Source organism: Balaenoptera physalus (genome assembly GCF_965194825.1).
Source record: "Balaenoptera physalus genome assembly, chromosome: 12".
NCBI classification, from domain to species: Eukaryota; Metazoa; Chordata; class Mammalia; order Artiodactyla; family Balaenopteridae; genus Balaenoptera; species Balaenoptera physalus.
Window position 1 is genome coordinate 85,858,701 of NC_138897.1, and position 16,570 is coordinate 85,875,270.

The following is a 16,570-nucleotide window of genomic DNA, read 5'->3' on the forward strand; positions in this document are numbered from 1 at the left end:
GCACGCGTGGGGGGCCAAGGGGCGGAGGCATGAAAACTAACTCTTCCAGCACACACCCCTTTTGCTACTACAAGGGCATCCAGCAATCACATTTGCAATAGTAAAAATGCTGAAGGATCCTACAGTATCTTTTCTTCCACAACCATCCCTACCATCTCCTACAAAGCCCTTCTTGCTTTATCGGTGCCAGGAAATTCTTCAGGGGTTAAACGGGGAAGTGCAGCCACTACCATTGTTGCAATAAATAAATGAATGAACCAGACGGACCAGCAATCCATCCCTGGGAAGCAAGTACCTTATTTCCTACAATTATATACATTAGCCAGCAACCATATATTTTAAAAAAATTGTGTTTTATCTTTTGATGTGTGTGTACACATTATAGACACACAGGTAACTATACAAAAAGAATCATAGTGCTCTGCACACACACACACACACACACACACACATCAAATACCTTTAAAATATTTTTTTAGCATTATTATTTCAATGAAAAGACAAATAGCTTTTACAAAATTGCACAGATTAGCAACTTCATCTCAAAGGCTTTTTATTTTGCACATACAGCATATATAAATACACACACACACACACACACACACACACACACAAAGGGTTTTTTTTTTCCATGCCATAGACAATGCTAAAATATCTGAGATCAGGTTGCTATGCCAACAAATTTTTTTCTAAAATGAATAAAATTATTAGGAGGGAGAAAACATTCTTGACTCCTTTCCTCCCATCCATGAAGCCGAGAGAGGCTCAGGGAGGGCGAGAGGCTGCCAGATGGGGAGGAGGGGAAGGAAAGGAAGGTGGGTAGAGGGGTGTTTGCTTACCAAAGATGCTGATTTGATCGTGGCAAAGCGCTCTCTGTTCCGGTAGTGGAGGGCCTGGCTCTGAACTGACTGGGTAGGCCGCGGCTCAGGCCTGGGATCGCCGTGGCCCGCCTCATCCCTTATGAATACATGATCCTGCAGAAATGGATAAAAACAAGGAGAAAGTCCAGCTGTGCTCTTTCCTCGCCGGCTGCCTCTCTCTCACCCCTCTTTCTGCACAAGCACTGCTGTTTGAAATGCATAGTTTAGCTCTCTGCTAGTCCCCGCAGCTCCCACGGTACAAAATGAATAAGCAACACATTGCAGCCTTCAGTTAGGAATGTCAGCTGATCGCTAGTGGGATGCCTTCTGAATCCCTGGCAGGCTTTTTCTTTACCTCCAGAATTACATATATGCAAAAGAAAAAAAGAATAGAAAAAACAAGGCAATGTACAGACTCCTTAGAACAGTTTGCTTAAAACGCTGTAACCAAATAATTCCTTTAAAAATGTCATGTCCATGTCTAGCAAGGAGGATGCTGGTGGCTTTTAACATAAAAGCGAGCCTCCGCCTCATTCCCTTGAAAGATCTGCTTTCTCAATTTAATTTTATTTGAGATCTGTTCGGTAGGATCATCGTTCTGCCTAGAACCAGTGTAGGCTTGTGCTGGACTGCCTCTCTATCTTGTGCTGGGAAGATTCGGCAGTCACTGAGGGATCCTGCTTTCCAGTCATGATCGTACACAGTTCTAGCACCTTCTCTCTACAGCTTCTGAAAGGATTTTTTTTTTTTTAGATTTAAAGAGACAGGCATACAATTTTAACAAAATGATACTTTCACAAATTCTTCCTCAACTCAATGTCGGTATGGTCACCAAAGTGAGTAAAGCTGGAATTTAATGTCCTTGACTGATTTAATCAGGTCTGGGCTTCTTGACAGGCAAAGATGATTAATCTTATTGTAATGCCCAGTGAAAAATAACATTCCCTGGAAAGATAATAATGGATGTTTCTTAAATGCAATTGAAATGACTTTTAAAGGGGTAAATGCTTTCAAAGCGCAATGCTTTTTGCTCGATAAAAGATGGAGTGGCCAGTCAGTAAGTAGCACTAGCCCTTCAGAAAAAAAGATACTGTAATAATTAATAGCTCAGAAACATGTACAACCATGGGGGATTTTCAAATAGTACATGTTCAGCACGGGGAAGGAGAAATTAATTCTCTTACTGCCCTAGGGTTTTAGGAGAAACCATTGTGAGAAGTCAATTTTGCATTTTGTCCATGACTATTTGAAATTTTTTATAATTGCTCTTTTCTTCATCAGTAAACAAAATTAAAGGCTTAAAAAATACAAAATTTTATTATACAGTGTAAAATGCTGAAAACACATAGACTCCTTGAGGAAAATTAAATTTTACATCCAGGTTTCTATGTAAAAGAGAAGACCCATGATTAAATTCATCATTGGGTTGATTTTCTTTTCCCTTTTATAAAATTAGAATGCTTCAGAATGTTGGGAAGGTATTTACCATTATGTCTATATTTAGAGATTTTTTTTTTAAATTTACTGTATTGTGGTCTATGTTGCTTTCAAATAATGAAGGGACCTTTAATGCCATTGAAGGCATATATATCAAATTCAAGGGATATTCTACCGCTGTGCTGTCCAATAAGATACCCTTTAGCCACATGGATATTTTAATTAAATAAAATGTAAAATTCAGTTTCTAAGTCACACCAGCTGTGTTTCAAGCTAGCCACTAACTATGGCTACCACAGTGAACAGTGCAGATACAGATAATTTCTATCACTGCAGAAAGTTCTATTAGATAGTGCTATAGATTAAAAATGCATCTCAACCCATATTTTTGAAATTTATAAAAAAATACTTGATAGGTCAATTTAAAATTTTCTACGTTATTTCCTGGGAAATCTAAATTCTAATTTCAGCAGGCAAAGAGAGATTAGGTGTGGGATTTATGCATCTAGGTTTAAGGTTCTCGAGAGGAAGGCACTGGGATCTACTACCATTCATATTGCTGGATATTTATTAATAAATTACATTAACTCCAAAATTGCTCTTACTTAATATTATAGTCCCAGAAAAGCAAGATGCTTCTAAATGCTAGCAATCAGAAGAGATAGGCTAGGTAGAGGCCTGTGGTTTTACAGGTCAGAGTTTTGGTGAGTATTAGTTAGCTAACATTAAGTGTACTTACTGAGAGGGAGCTCTTCAATGCTGTGGCAGCAGCTAAATTTCAAATTTTGATAACTTGATTTACAAAGTTAACCTGTGGAATCCACACTATTCACATAACAGAATAAAACAAAACACATTCATATGCAAATATGTATAACTTTAATATTAGTTGTTTTCTCTCAGATAAAAATTAACACTTGTAGGTTAGGACCCTGCTTATCAAATTAAAAGTCACATCATATTTGCTAAGTTTTTAAACTCAAGGGTATTGGAATACACTGGAAAAATTAAAACTTGAGACCATAGTGATTTTAGTTGACATGTAGCTAATTAAATAACCCACTAAGGTATATTTAAAAAATAACGCTATTTTAGAAGTTAGTCTGAGAGAAGAGGTCAAAAATTCTAATCTACTTTAAATATAATAAATAATGCTAACACTAAAAGTATAATCCCTTCCATCTCCTTAAAATTAAAAAAAAAATTTATAAAAGAATTTTTAGTTTTTGTACTAGCTTCATAACAGAGATCACCAACACTAAGTCTCCAAATATTATACAAGAGACCACAGGATGAGGCAATATTTCAGTCTAACAGTGGATATCCAAGTGCATAGGGAAATAAATTTTAAAATATTCAACACCATTGCTTAAAACAAGTTCAAAACTCTGCAGACAACTTAAATAATGAAGCAATTTTAAAATGAGGGCAATGTGACTTGAGACACAAGTAAGAACAAATTAAACTATCAGCTTTACTGGGTATGTGGTCTGTTGGTTACATCACCCCTTTGAGTAGCAGCCCCTTTGAAAATGACTATACTTGCCTCCCAGAGTTTCCGACCTGAACACATTTTAAGATCAATACTGGAAAGGGTGAATTTGCTATTTTACGCAGTTAAGCACCGCTGCATATGATTTACAAATGCTGATGAGAGGACCAACATCTTCTTTGATGTTGAAGAATGATTTCAGAAGTTTAAGAACAAATATCATGTTCTACCTTACCAAGACAAAATATATGACTTGTTTATAATTTATCCTTAAAACATGCTCATCCAGGAATGAACAAAATAGCTCTTTGAAATACCAATATGAATTGGGGACCAGTTTTAAGTAAGTCTGTGTTAACCTGGTAAATTTATAATGTCCTTTCTTTATAAAAAGTAAAACTTCTTCAGATTAAAAACTTTACTATTATTCCCTGGACAAAGGGCTTTACTTTTATTTAGTTTTTCCCTAAATGTCTGACTATTTATGCTTCTGAAATGAGGATTCATGGTGTGGTCACTTGTTCAGAGTTTCTAGGTTAACTTGAAATTAACCTTGGAAACCACTCTCCTGGACTCTGCTATGCTTTGGGTATACCTTTATCACACTCCTCATCATACTTATACTCGCCTGGGCATGAGATTGTGAGCTTTTTGAAGGCAGAGTAAATGTGGTTTGAAAAATCTGTCTTCCCAGCACCTAGCATAGTGCTTGATACTTTGCGGGCATTCAAAAAATGTTTGCTGAATAAATAAGCTCAAGAATATAGGTCTGAGGAGATTCTGAAAAAATGACATTTTCTTTGTTATTATTTAACAGAATTCAAATTTGTATTTCATAAAAACCTGCCACTCTGTACTCTAAGGACGTCGCAAAACAGTGACACACACACAAGCACACCTTTACATGGCGGTGGGGGGGCGGGGGGGGAAGCGGATCTAAAAATGGCTTTTTTTCTGGTGACGAGACGTCTTTTTATAGGTTCCCATACTTTTCACGCTGTGGAGAAGGGATCAGCAAACCCACCATCTCTTTCATTTTGTTCAAAATGATTAAATGATTGCCTAAGCAGGTACAGCTATCAGAAGCTGGGGCCAGAGGAAGGCGAGAAGATGGAAAAGGATATCTTCACCTGGAAGGATAGCTATTAGGGAGAGAAAATGACTAGCAGAACGCTGAGGATAAAGATGTTACTATAGAGAGGTGTTTTGTATGACTGCTCTGTTTAAGAAACACTGCCTTCACATGTTAATTTACTTTTACTCTGCCAAACGTGAGTTGAAGAGTCAAAGAACCCGCCCCTCTCTTCAGCAAAAATAATAGGAAAGGCCACTGAAGCCAGTGAAAATTAAACTAGAACATCCTATCCCCTCAAGGACATTTCTCTTTTTTTCCTCCCACGAAAATGGTGAAAGCTGTTCTTTTTTTAAAGAAGGGGGAAGAAAAAACCCCACTAACATTGACTAATAGGAAGGGTCAAGTAAAGCTTTAGGAGTTAGAAGAGAAGGATTTTTAAAAAATAATCTCTGAAAGAGGGCCATGATGACTAGAGTTCATTAGGCATACTGGAAACAACAAATTGATTAATAAAGAGTTTTAGTATATTAAAGTCTCGTGATATATATTAATAGAAGGCAGGGCTTCCCCAGTGGCGCAGTGGTTGAGAATCTGCCTGCCAATGCAGGGGACACGGGTTCGAGCCCTGGTCTGGGAAGATCCCACATGCCGCGGAGCAACTGGGCCCGTGAGCCACAACTACTGAGCCTGCGCGTCTGGAGCCTGTGCTCTGCAACAAGAGAGGCCGCAATAGTGAGAGGCCCGCGCACCGCGATGAAGAGTGGCCCCCACTTGCCACAACTAGAGAAAGCCCTTGCACAGAAACGAAGACCCAACACAGCCAAAAATAAATAAAGTAATTAATTAATTAAAAAAAAAAAAGAAGGCAGCAGCAAGCAACAGTAATTGATTTTAGACTTAAAATAAAAGTATACCTTTTAATTGAAAAATTAAAAAAAACAGACTTTGTTGCTTAGGACAATATTAAAATCTGTTTGCTACTGCTGTACACCCAGTGGTTTTAAGGTGTAGGGTGGAGGCTTAGAGGCAGCCTAGGCTACAGCAAAAAAAACTAATCTGGATTAAGAGTTTGCCCTGGACTCATTTATGAATAATCAAGAACTGAGGTGTAGAGTTGTGTCCTATAAAAGTTCATCTTCATTTTAGTTCACAAAACATTTATTGAGTGCTTACTATGTGACAGACACCCATCTAGGTGGTACGTGACGAGAGATGTCCTCGAGGAGCTAACAGTCTAGAGATGAGGTGATATTCTTGTTATTGGAAAAAGCAGTGTGGCAACACTAGCAAGGGGAAAAGAAATAAGTGCTTAAAGTTTATTTTGTCAGAATATACGTTTAGACTTATCAAATCATTCTTGCTCAAAGGGAAGATCAGATTAGGATCCCTTCAGGGCCTGGGAAAGACCAGAGTAGAGGCAAAGATTGTAGAGAAGTAACCTGAAATCCTGACGTTAAAGGAAAATTTGCAGTGTCCCACTTTATATTTTTTGGACTTGATCTGTGATAGAACTGTCCTCTTAAAATCAGGTCATCTTTATTCTGGATGCAGAACAGCTAATTGTAAACCATGCCCTTACCAGTTACACATGGCCTTTAAAAGTAAGTTCACTTCCTATATAAAATGGTCATCTGGTCATATATATGATTTGACTAATTTAGGATATGTCTGCAGTCTTGATTGTAACAGTCAAGGGTGGGGAAAAAAAATTCTCCACTCTTATTCTTATATTTTGATATTTATTAAGCATGTTCTTATTGTCTAGAGTACTATTATTGGAGAAAATCTATTTATTTTAGTCTTTCAAACCATAAAGATATTTAATATTATTTAACCCGTTTAATCCATTATGTTCAGTGAACCAAAACAGGATGGTATTTAGTATCTGGTATTTAGTTCATTCTCTGTGTACTTTTTGTCTGTTCCTCATTCATTCCATAGTTATTTACTTATTCATTTCATAGCCTATGCTGTGCCAGGGACTGTTCTAGGTGTTGAGATATAGTGCAGAACAAGGTAAGAATAGTTTTAACCATGATGAAATTTACACTCTACTCATGAAATAATAGATAAATTAGTACATAATATAATTTTAGATAGTGACAAGTATTAAAAAGAAAATAAAATAGGATAATGAGATAATGGGTAGAATATTGTTTATAAAATGATAATTTACTGATGTATAGGCTTTTCTAAGATTCTAGAAATACAAAACTGGAAAATGTTTCATAAAACAGTACTGATTGCTTTTTTTTCTAATCTTTGTGGTCACAAATTACAATAGGCCGAGGAATGCACCACCCAGATCCCCCTTTAAGGAAGGAGTTGTTGTCGGCAATCGTCTTTGGCTGTCAGTTCTCCTACGGGCTGCAGAGAGAGCAGCCTTGTCCAAGTTTGCACCCTTCCCAGGTTCCGCATATGCAATGACTGATCTAGCCCTGGCCATTCTGGCCCAGTTTGGACAACTTTGAAGGGCCATTTTAGCTCCAAAGTTCCCTGGAGGGGTTGGCTGAGGCTGCCATTGGACTGCATCTCAGTTCAACTTTGCTCTCTGCCCAGTGCTGCTTCTTTCTCTTCCCTCCCACAGGTGTTGACCCCAAAGGGACTTCCTAATTAAAACAAAACAAAACAAAACAAAATCCTGCTGTGCTAAACCATCTCAGCTCTGCTTCCTGGAGAATCCCATAGGCAACACGTTACCCATACCTACACGTAATACAGTGTAGCTACCATCCCATCTACATGGAGAAGGGACTGATCCGGGCACTGGCTTTTAGGGAAAAAAAAGCCTTTTCAAGTGAAATCTTAAGTGGAATCCAAATACATAATGTAGGAGATAAAAGTACACCTTGTCCTGAGTGAGGCATGGATGAAGCTTGCTCCTGAGCACAAAATTTTAGAGCTGGAAGCAACCTTGGAAATCATACAGAACAACTCCTTATTTTACAGATGGAGAAAATTAGGCCCAGAGAGGTTTGTGACTTGTCCGAAGTAAAATAAAACTAACAGTGGCAGACAGAACTTTAAACTAGTTTCCTCATTCCTACAGTCCACTATATAAAACTTTCTATTGAGAGTTTAAGATCCTACTTTATTTATGTTCCCAAGTGGAAAACTTTTAGGAATTCAAGTAAACCAACAAATAATGAAACTTCTGAATAATTGACCTCTATTGTGTTTAAAGATAATATAATTTTAAGCCCAGGTATAGGACTAAATGGGTTTCATGAAGAGATACCATTATTTAATATTGTTTTTATATATAATATATAATATATTCTATAATATATTCTATTCTTCTAGCCTGCTTATAGTTTTTTCCTTTTTTCATTGTGGTAAAATACACATAAAGTTACCATCTTAATTATTTTTAAGTGCTAATACACTTATAATGTTGTATAACTATCACCATCATCCATTCCCATAACTCTTTTCTCCTTGTAAAACTGAAGCTCTGTACCCATTAAATAACAATTCCCCATTTATCCCCTCCCCCAATCTCTAGTAACCATCATTATACTTTCTGTCTATGATTCTGACTACCCTAAGAGCCATACAGTATTTTTCTCTTTGTGACTGGCACATTTATTTCACTTAGCATAATGTCTTCACAGTTCATCCACATTGTAGCATATGGCAGAATTTCCTTCCTTTTAAAGGTTGAATAATACTCCATTGCACATATATACCACATGTTGTTTATTCATTCACCTGTCAATGGACATTTACACTGCTTCCACCTCTTTGCTGTTGTGAATAATGTTGCTATGAACATGAGTGTACAAAAATCTCTTTGAGACCCTGCTTTCAATGCTTTAGGATATATACTGAGAAATGGAATTGCTGGATCATATGGTAATTCTATTTTTAATTTTTTGAGGAACCACCATACCATTTTCCACAGTGGCTGCACCCTTTTACATTCCCACCAATAGTGTACCAGGGTTCCAATCTCTCCACATCCTCACCAACGCTTGTTATATGCTGTTTTATTTAATAGTAGCCATCCTAATGTGTGTGAGGTGGTATCTCATTGTAGTTTTGATTAGAATTCCCTAATAATTAATGATGTTGAACATCTTTTCATGTGCTTACTGGCCATTTTTATATCTTCTTTGGAGAAATGTTGATTCAAGTCCTTTGCTCATTTTTGATTCAGGTTGTTTTTTCGCTGTTGTTGAGTTTTAGGAGTTCTCTATATATGCTGGATATGAATCCTTTATAAAATAGATGATTTGCAAATATTTTCTCCCATTCTGTGGGTTGCCCTTTTACTCAGTTGATATTTCAGACTATAAATTAACATCTGGTTTTCTTAACTGATTACACCAAGGAGAAAAAAGTATTGAAAGGCCCATATTATTACTAGAAAGCTCTATACTGGCATGTAAAAATTAAAACTAAAACCCCCAATGAGTTCAAGACCAGCGTCTTTTTTCTTGTTGATTATGCCAGCAGAGTCTCTCTTCTAATTCTGGGTGCTCATTTGAGAGGTCCGGGGGTAAAAAGATCCAACAGAATTCCTCTTCTTTTGCTCTCTATCCCCACGGAGCCCCAGAGGTAACGGAAAGGAAAAAGTCGATCTCTGTCAACATCCATGATTGCTCCTTCCAGAAAGAGAGCTCAGCAAAACATTCTTTTCAACCTTTCAAATACATGACCACTTGCCCAAGTTCAAAGAAGGACAGCTGACAATGCTGAACTCTTAGCAGATTGCCGCATCTGCATGCTATCACTCCTTTCCTCAAAATGCTTTTATGGTTTTCTAATAATCTGGGTCCTTGCTGTCTCTCTGGTCTCAATTCACTTTCTACCTAGTTCACCAAACTCTAATCTCTCACATCCTTCCCTTCTTCCTTGAACATACAAAGTTCCCTTTGTCACAGGGCCTTCGTACATGCTGCTTCCTGACTCACCCCAATCTTTCACCCCAAGTTAGCTAACTTCTATTTGTTTCTGAAGTTTTAGCTTAAATGTCACTTTACTGGGGAGACTTTCCCCTACTCCCTGCTAGATTAAGTCCTCCTTTTACCCAGAACAAGTTTTATAATTACATGATAAAGTTACTTGTGTGATTATTTGCTTAATCTCCCCCACAGATAATAAGCTCCATGAAGGCATCATGTCTGTTTTGTCTTTATCCACAGGGCCTAACATAGTTCCTAGCAGATAATAAAGGTCCCCACCAATGTTTGTTGAATAAATGAATAAGTTAATCAGTTCAGAAAATAAATGTAATCCCTCCACTATTCATGACTGGGCACCAATATATTTTCTCATGCCCTTCATCCTTACCTGTTCAATTTCCTTTTTCTCCCAAGAATAAATGCACACCTAATAGACGTCTAAGTGAAAAAAATTCTTAAACTTGCTCACCTACTGGAATTAGACTGTGATCACTGATACTTATTAAAATGAGTACATAGGGATTTCCCTTGTGGTGCAGTGGTTAAAACTCCACCTGCCAGTGCAGGGGACATGGGTTCGACCCCTGGTTGGGGAAGATCCCACATGCCATGGAGCAACTAAGCCCATGTGCCACAACTACTGAGCCTGCGCTCTAGAGCCCGTGAGCCACAACTACTGAGCCCGCGTGACTAGAGCCCATGCTCTGCAACAAAGAGAAGCTACCACAGTGAGAAGCCCGCGTACTGCAACAAAGAGTGGCCCCACTCGCTGCAACTAGAGAAAGCCCATGCACAGCAACGAAGACCCAATGCAGCCAATAAATAAATAATAATAAAAGAAATAGGCACAGATACAGATTGCCTAGTCCTACATTATCTTTTTACCGTAAAAGAACTATCATGTGCTAGGTTGAGTCCCAGATTTCAGTTGTACAAGGGGAACTAAAATAGCTGGCTGCTAGGTGACCTGAGCCGGCTTCATTATGACTGGCAAAGCCTAGTGCTGTGAAGGGGACCATGAAACTTACCTTCTTGGGCACAACAGAGGAACTGGAATTTACTGGGCTTTCGTCATCATGCATCATGACAAGTTCCGAGCTGCTATCATCCATGACCTCCTGCATGCTGTTCACACTGCTGCTCTGGCTGCCTGTGCTCACAGACATGCTTGGGATGGAATGGTTGCTGCCCAGGCTGTCCAATTCCCTGCTCAGGCTGGTTCCATGTTCGCTGTCCTATAAAAATGGGGCACTCGGGTTAAAAAAAAAATGACTGGAGATAAAGTACCAATCCATTGACTAAGCTATTAAGTACACTCAATTTTGCAGTGCCAAGTTGCTTTTCTGCCAAATCTGCAAGGATAAACTTTTAATGTAGTGGCTCCACTACTCCCCTACCATTTTCTGACACCTCCAATTCTCTTCTATGCCTTCCGCGGGGGCTATTTTGGACATGGGTCATGAGGCTCCAAATGCTGCTATGCCAGGGCTTTCCTCTGTCATATGCGACTATCATATTATTGTATTGCTATTCGGTAATCAGAACCAGGCCAGGTTTCTGAGAGACCTTCAGGAACATCAGGGTGCTAGGGAAAGACCACAGGCTACTGAACAGGGGACCTCTAGGATATCTACAAACACGGCAGTCGTCACTTGAAACTCAAAGCGAGTGAAGAGAGCTTTCAGAGATTTGACAAACAATATGGTCCTTTGCAAGTCATTACTGAGTAACTTCATATCTAAGCAGGGATATTAATTCTACTGTCCTGGACAGGTAATTAAATTCTGCCTCCCTCAGGCAATTCTATCATGCTTACCTCTGTAACCTTATTAAATATATCTGTCAAGTAATACTGGTATTCATCACTACTCGTCCAAAGACTACTATTTGAGAAGTGATAAAATAATCAGAACACATAATTTATCCATCACAGTGGGATACCTTTCGATACAAGATTAAATAATATAATTAAAGAAACTTAGCTCCAAAAGAACCCTACTTTCAAAGAACCATGCTGTACATACATAACTTTAATGAACTGTTACTTAGCCATGGTAATGTAAGGAATCACTGACAAACGTCATTTGGGTAATTTAAAATGACAGATAATACATTATATTTTTAATAGATTTATTTTCCCAATTAAAAGGGCTCATTTGTATATATGCAATCAAGAGACTTGATATTCCAATTCAGCTTTCTTAATCTCATTTTTATAATTATTGATAAAATAATTTTATTTTCTTTTATATTAAAAAGCTAAACTAAAATTCATTCTTCATTCTTTTCCTATTTTTTAATCTATTTTTAGAGGAAGAAGAGTCCTTTGTTCAAGGCTAATCCCTGCACTAATGCTCTTACTGTTATGCACTTCCTGAGATCCTACTTCTTTAACTGCATCTCTTTCCTCTATCTCCAATGCCTCTGTCCTGGCTCCTTTCCTTCTGCATATAAATATGAAGAGGGCTGCCCTATATGTATGTACCTTTCTACCTACTGCCCTCTGTCACTTTTCCTCCTTGGCCAAATTTACGAATCTTAAAATAACCAACTTTCACTACCTCTGCCTTCTCACTTCCCATTTATTCTACAACCCACGGTAATCTACTATTTATCCTAACTATTCCTGTAAAACTGCTTTTACTAAGGTCATCAAGAAGGCCCTACTTGTAAAACCCAGTTAACACTGTTTCTGGTCCTTATTTAACTTGACTGCTCTGTGGCATCTGATGGTATTGGCTGCTCCCTCCTTGAAGCTGTGTACGCTCGTAACATCTGTGATGCCTTTATCAACCAGGTCTCCCTCTTCTTATGTGGCATGGACCCTCGCCTCATTCTACATTCAGCTCCTTGATTCATCATCATTTTAATTCCTTGACCCCCATCCAACTATCCTTTACCCAGACCTCTTTCCTATGTTCTGGATCTGTATTTCCCAACCAAATGCTAGACATCTCCGTTCAGGTGTCCCAATTGTCATTACCCTTCCCTTCGACCAAACCTTCTTAAGTTATTTGAATGAGAAACCAGAAAGTCATCTTTCTTTAAAAACTCCATCTGTACACTGTGTCAGTAGCATATGATGCCAGGAACTTAAGACTCAGTAGGCATCAAACTGAAATCATGCTTAACCTACTCTTTCTCCTCGGTTCTTTTTCTCTGTTCTTGGTATTGAGATACTCTAGTCACCTAGGCTCAAATGCTCAGAGTCACCGTAAATTCCTCCTCATCTGTCAATGTCAGTGAGAAGCACTGTATTATGAAATCTACCTCTGCAGTGTTTCTTAAGTGTTCCTTTTCCCCTGATTCCCATAGACGCTACCCTTACTGCCTCTTGCATGGATTATTATCCAGAATGTTACCTATTCAAATCCATCTTACACTCTGATGCCAGGATAATCTTCCTAGAGCACCGCACTTCCCTGAGTCTAAAATGCCCTAGGCCTGCCTGTCAAAAACGGCCCACCTCTTCACTAATCCCCACCAGCTGATGACTTTTTCTCTCCCCACTATGCACCCCTGCCGTGTGCTCTCCCTCTACAGCATTTTTCATATTTTGCCTTATATAAGAGTTATTTTATGAATGTCTCTTCTGCAACTCTGCATGTCTCTTAAGGCAGAGAACATCAATTACACTGTTATTCCCCAAAGTGTTTTTCATAGCGCGCCGGTCCAGAACATTTTCACATAGTAGGCATTCTATAAGTGCCTGCTAAAATAAACTCAACCTACTTCTTCATCTTCCTGTGACTCATTCAAGGGTCCATTTCGTGTCTCTTGGAAAAGGATTTTTTTCATTTTCCGGTACTGTAAGTTATCTAGCTCACGAACAGCATCTTTTGTCCTCTGTATGAGGTCAATTAGGACACGTAGTGGCCGGTCTCGTCGAACAAAGTCATGCTAATTGAGGGAGGAGAAAAAACAGAAACTGATGATGAGGAGACATATTTTTAGGTGCTAGATTTAGATATAAAAGTAAATAGACATAAAACAGCTCTGTGGATTTTGAAGAAATAACAAGATATGATTTTCATTTCATGTAGCCTGTCATCTTTATAAATCTCATAGAGCGGTAACTATGCTTTTCTCTTCTTCCTCAAGCCCCATTTTGTGGACTTGTCCTAGAATTTACTTGAGAATTCTTGAGGTTTCCTTTACCATACAAGTAGTAACAATTACTAGAACTTGAAATAGTAGCTGAGAGCTTGTGACTTTCAAATCTGAAACTACATAATAAGCAAAAGAATGCAGAGTATAGAATATTCTTGTTATAAACTGCCTCAATCCTCTTCCCCACCCTATGCTACCCTTTTAAAAACAGACTTGTGTATATTTTGTTTTCTATTTCTGTGGTCATATATAGTGTATGCTTGAAAATATGGCAGCTATTCCATATATCCAGAAGTCAGAATTCTGGCAACTTTATCTTCTCTTTACAGAGCTGTATAACCAGAAATAAGGGAAAAGGGTCTCCGAGAAGTAAAAATATCCGCCCCAAAGTCCTTAAGTTTTTCTTGGTATAAACGGGCTTCACTTTCAATATTATCAACGATCTTTAAGACATATTCTGGTTTCCTGGTTTCTCAGTCTACAGCAGTTTAGAAAGAGGGAACAGAAGTGGGAGAATAAAGGACTGAGAACTGTTAGAGGGTTACTTGTTGCCGAAAGAAGAGTCCTTTGAAAGTTCTCTGACTGCCTGACAGTAGAGAGAGGGAAATTCCATGATTAACACACCAACCAACCAACCAAATAAGAATGAACCAAGGTTTGTGGGCTAGTTTGCAAAGGGGCAAATGTTCTTCATACAGTCCTTTTATACTACAAGACTTCATGAAATGCTATTGTTTCTGAGCCATCAAGAAGTGAAAGTATATTCATTACGCTTTCTTCAAGAAGGCAGAGAAGCACATCATGTATTTTGACAAGATTACCACAGAAAATGATCAAAAGTAGGAGGAGGGAATTTTGTTTTTTAAAGGAAAAGTTTCAGTTATGTGGAAAATTCACTTACGTGAAATTATAATTTGAAGATATTGGGAAAATGAGATGTAATGTGGTAGCCTTAGATGATGGAATAGATTTAATTTCTTTATAAGTTAAACAGATATAGGAGAGGAGCAGGACCACTCTGAGAAAAAAATCTGTATGTCTTGTGGTTCTTCACCCTGACTTTGCTGTCCGGGGAATTGTGGCTTTTGCTCCCGTTTTTATAAAATATCTCTTCCTCTGCAAAGAGTCCTTTCTGAAAATGAAACACCATTCCCAGAAGGAAGTGTAGCCTGCATATTTCAAGAGGAGACGAAAGGGAGAAAGTAAATTATTTTGCTACTCCAGTGCTTGCAATTAGATAAGAGCAAATCAGTTTTTAGTAAACTTCAAGCTATAACCTAGGATACTGAATTTCAGAGCAGAAATAGCTCTTAGAAATTCTTTTATTTCTAAGGTGAGGAAATTTAGGCCCAGAGAGGTTAAGTGATTTACACAGCTAAACAGTGGAAGAGCTAGAGCTGCAACCCAGGTTTCTTTATCTGGGGGTTTGTTTTCTGGTGTTCTACCACTTACTTGACCATATCATTTGTTGTGACAGACACTATGGCCCATTTATCCTCCATTCCAACCTCTTTTCCTCACCTTCCTTTCTTGTAAGCAGTAGAAAGTAAAAGAGTTGGACTCCACCCTTCTTTGCAGTTAATAGCGTGACCAATAGTTCTGGTCAATGAGATATAGGCAGAAGCCCCAGAGGAAGGCTTTGTTTTCCAGAATAAAAAGCAAGACACAAGAAAAGAAGGCGTTTGTTTTGCTCTTTGCCCTGCCTCCTTTCTCTCGCCAGGAATAAAACTGAGTCCTGGAGATGGGGAGCCATTTTGTGACCAAGAAGACGAAGGCCACATACTAAGGATGGTAAAGTAGGGAGAGAGGAGGAGAAGTTGAGCTGCTTACATCACTGGACTGCTTTCCCAATGTCCTGGACTTCTTATTTCGGGAGGTAATTAAACCCTTACTTGTTTAAGTATTTTAAAACTGATATACTCAACGTCTTAAAAACATCTCACTGCCTCCATCGTAAAGTTTGACCCTTTACAGGGGGTTCCTGCTTGAATTTCTAGGTTCCAATCTAGTCCTACTCCTCCTTCCCACCCAATGCATTGTACGTCTAAATCATTCTTGCCTCGTGCTGTGCATTTCACACCTGCATGTCTTTGCTCTCGTCCTCTCTGCCTGCAATCCCATCTCCTCACTGTTCTCTAAACCCATACAGTTAAAAGGTTCTCAGATCATTTTCAAAGAATGCTTTCTTTGTTCTTGGAAATATGTTTACTTTGAACATTTAAGTAATAGAGAAATGCATAAAAGAAAGTCAATCACTCAAAATTCCACCACCCAGAAATAAATATTAAGTCATGAAATAACATTTTAGACACTCTCCCTCCCTCTCTCTCTCTCACTCTCTCAAAATGATGGATACCCAGAAATAATTTTACATGAGAAACTTATTACACATGGTAATTTAAAGAATAATCTATTAAATTAAGGTGTATTTGAGTTTAATAGAATTAGAAACGTCTGAAGTAAAATAATTGCTTAACATTAGTTATAATTTCTTCACCAAGAGTTACCAGTTCCTAAAGGGTCCTCTAAAGTTAAGGGAAGAAGAAAAAAAAAAAAAGATTGTGAAAAGCTTTAAGACATAAGAGTTACTTAAAAAAGACTTTCAATTTAAGAATTTATTGACCATCTACCCTGAAAAGCAGGAAAATTAGTACATTTACATTTCTTTCCTACCCCTACTTTTTTCTAG

The 16,570-nt window shown here is 38.2% G+C and overlaps 1 protein-coding gene across 7 annotated transcripts in view; it reads right to left on the bottom strand.

Annotated features, from left to right (window-relative positions):
* Positions 1–16,570, bottom strand: part of TAOK3 (TAO kinase 3) — a 178,217-nt gene that overhangs the window by 29,874 nt on the left and 131,773 nt on the right. For 6 of the 7 annotated variants that reach the window (XM_082416789.1, XM_082416787.1, XM_082416786.1 and 3 more), the window contains 3 exons: positions 13,504–13,671; positions 10,800–11,006; positions 840–974 (listed from right to left, as the gene is read on the bottom strand). In XM_082416789.1, the coding sequence (XP_082272915.1) occupies positions 840–974; positions 10,800–11,006; positions 13,504–13,671 (510 nt within the window). Of the gene's footprint in view, positions 1–839; positions 975–10,799; positions 11,007–13,503; positions 13,672–14,782; positions 15,344–16,570 lie in introns of those variants that run through there. The other variant, XM_082416792.1, reaches the window with a different exon arrangement.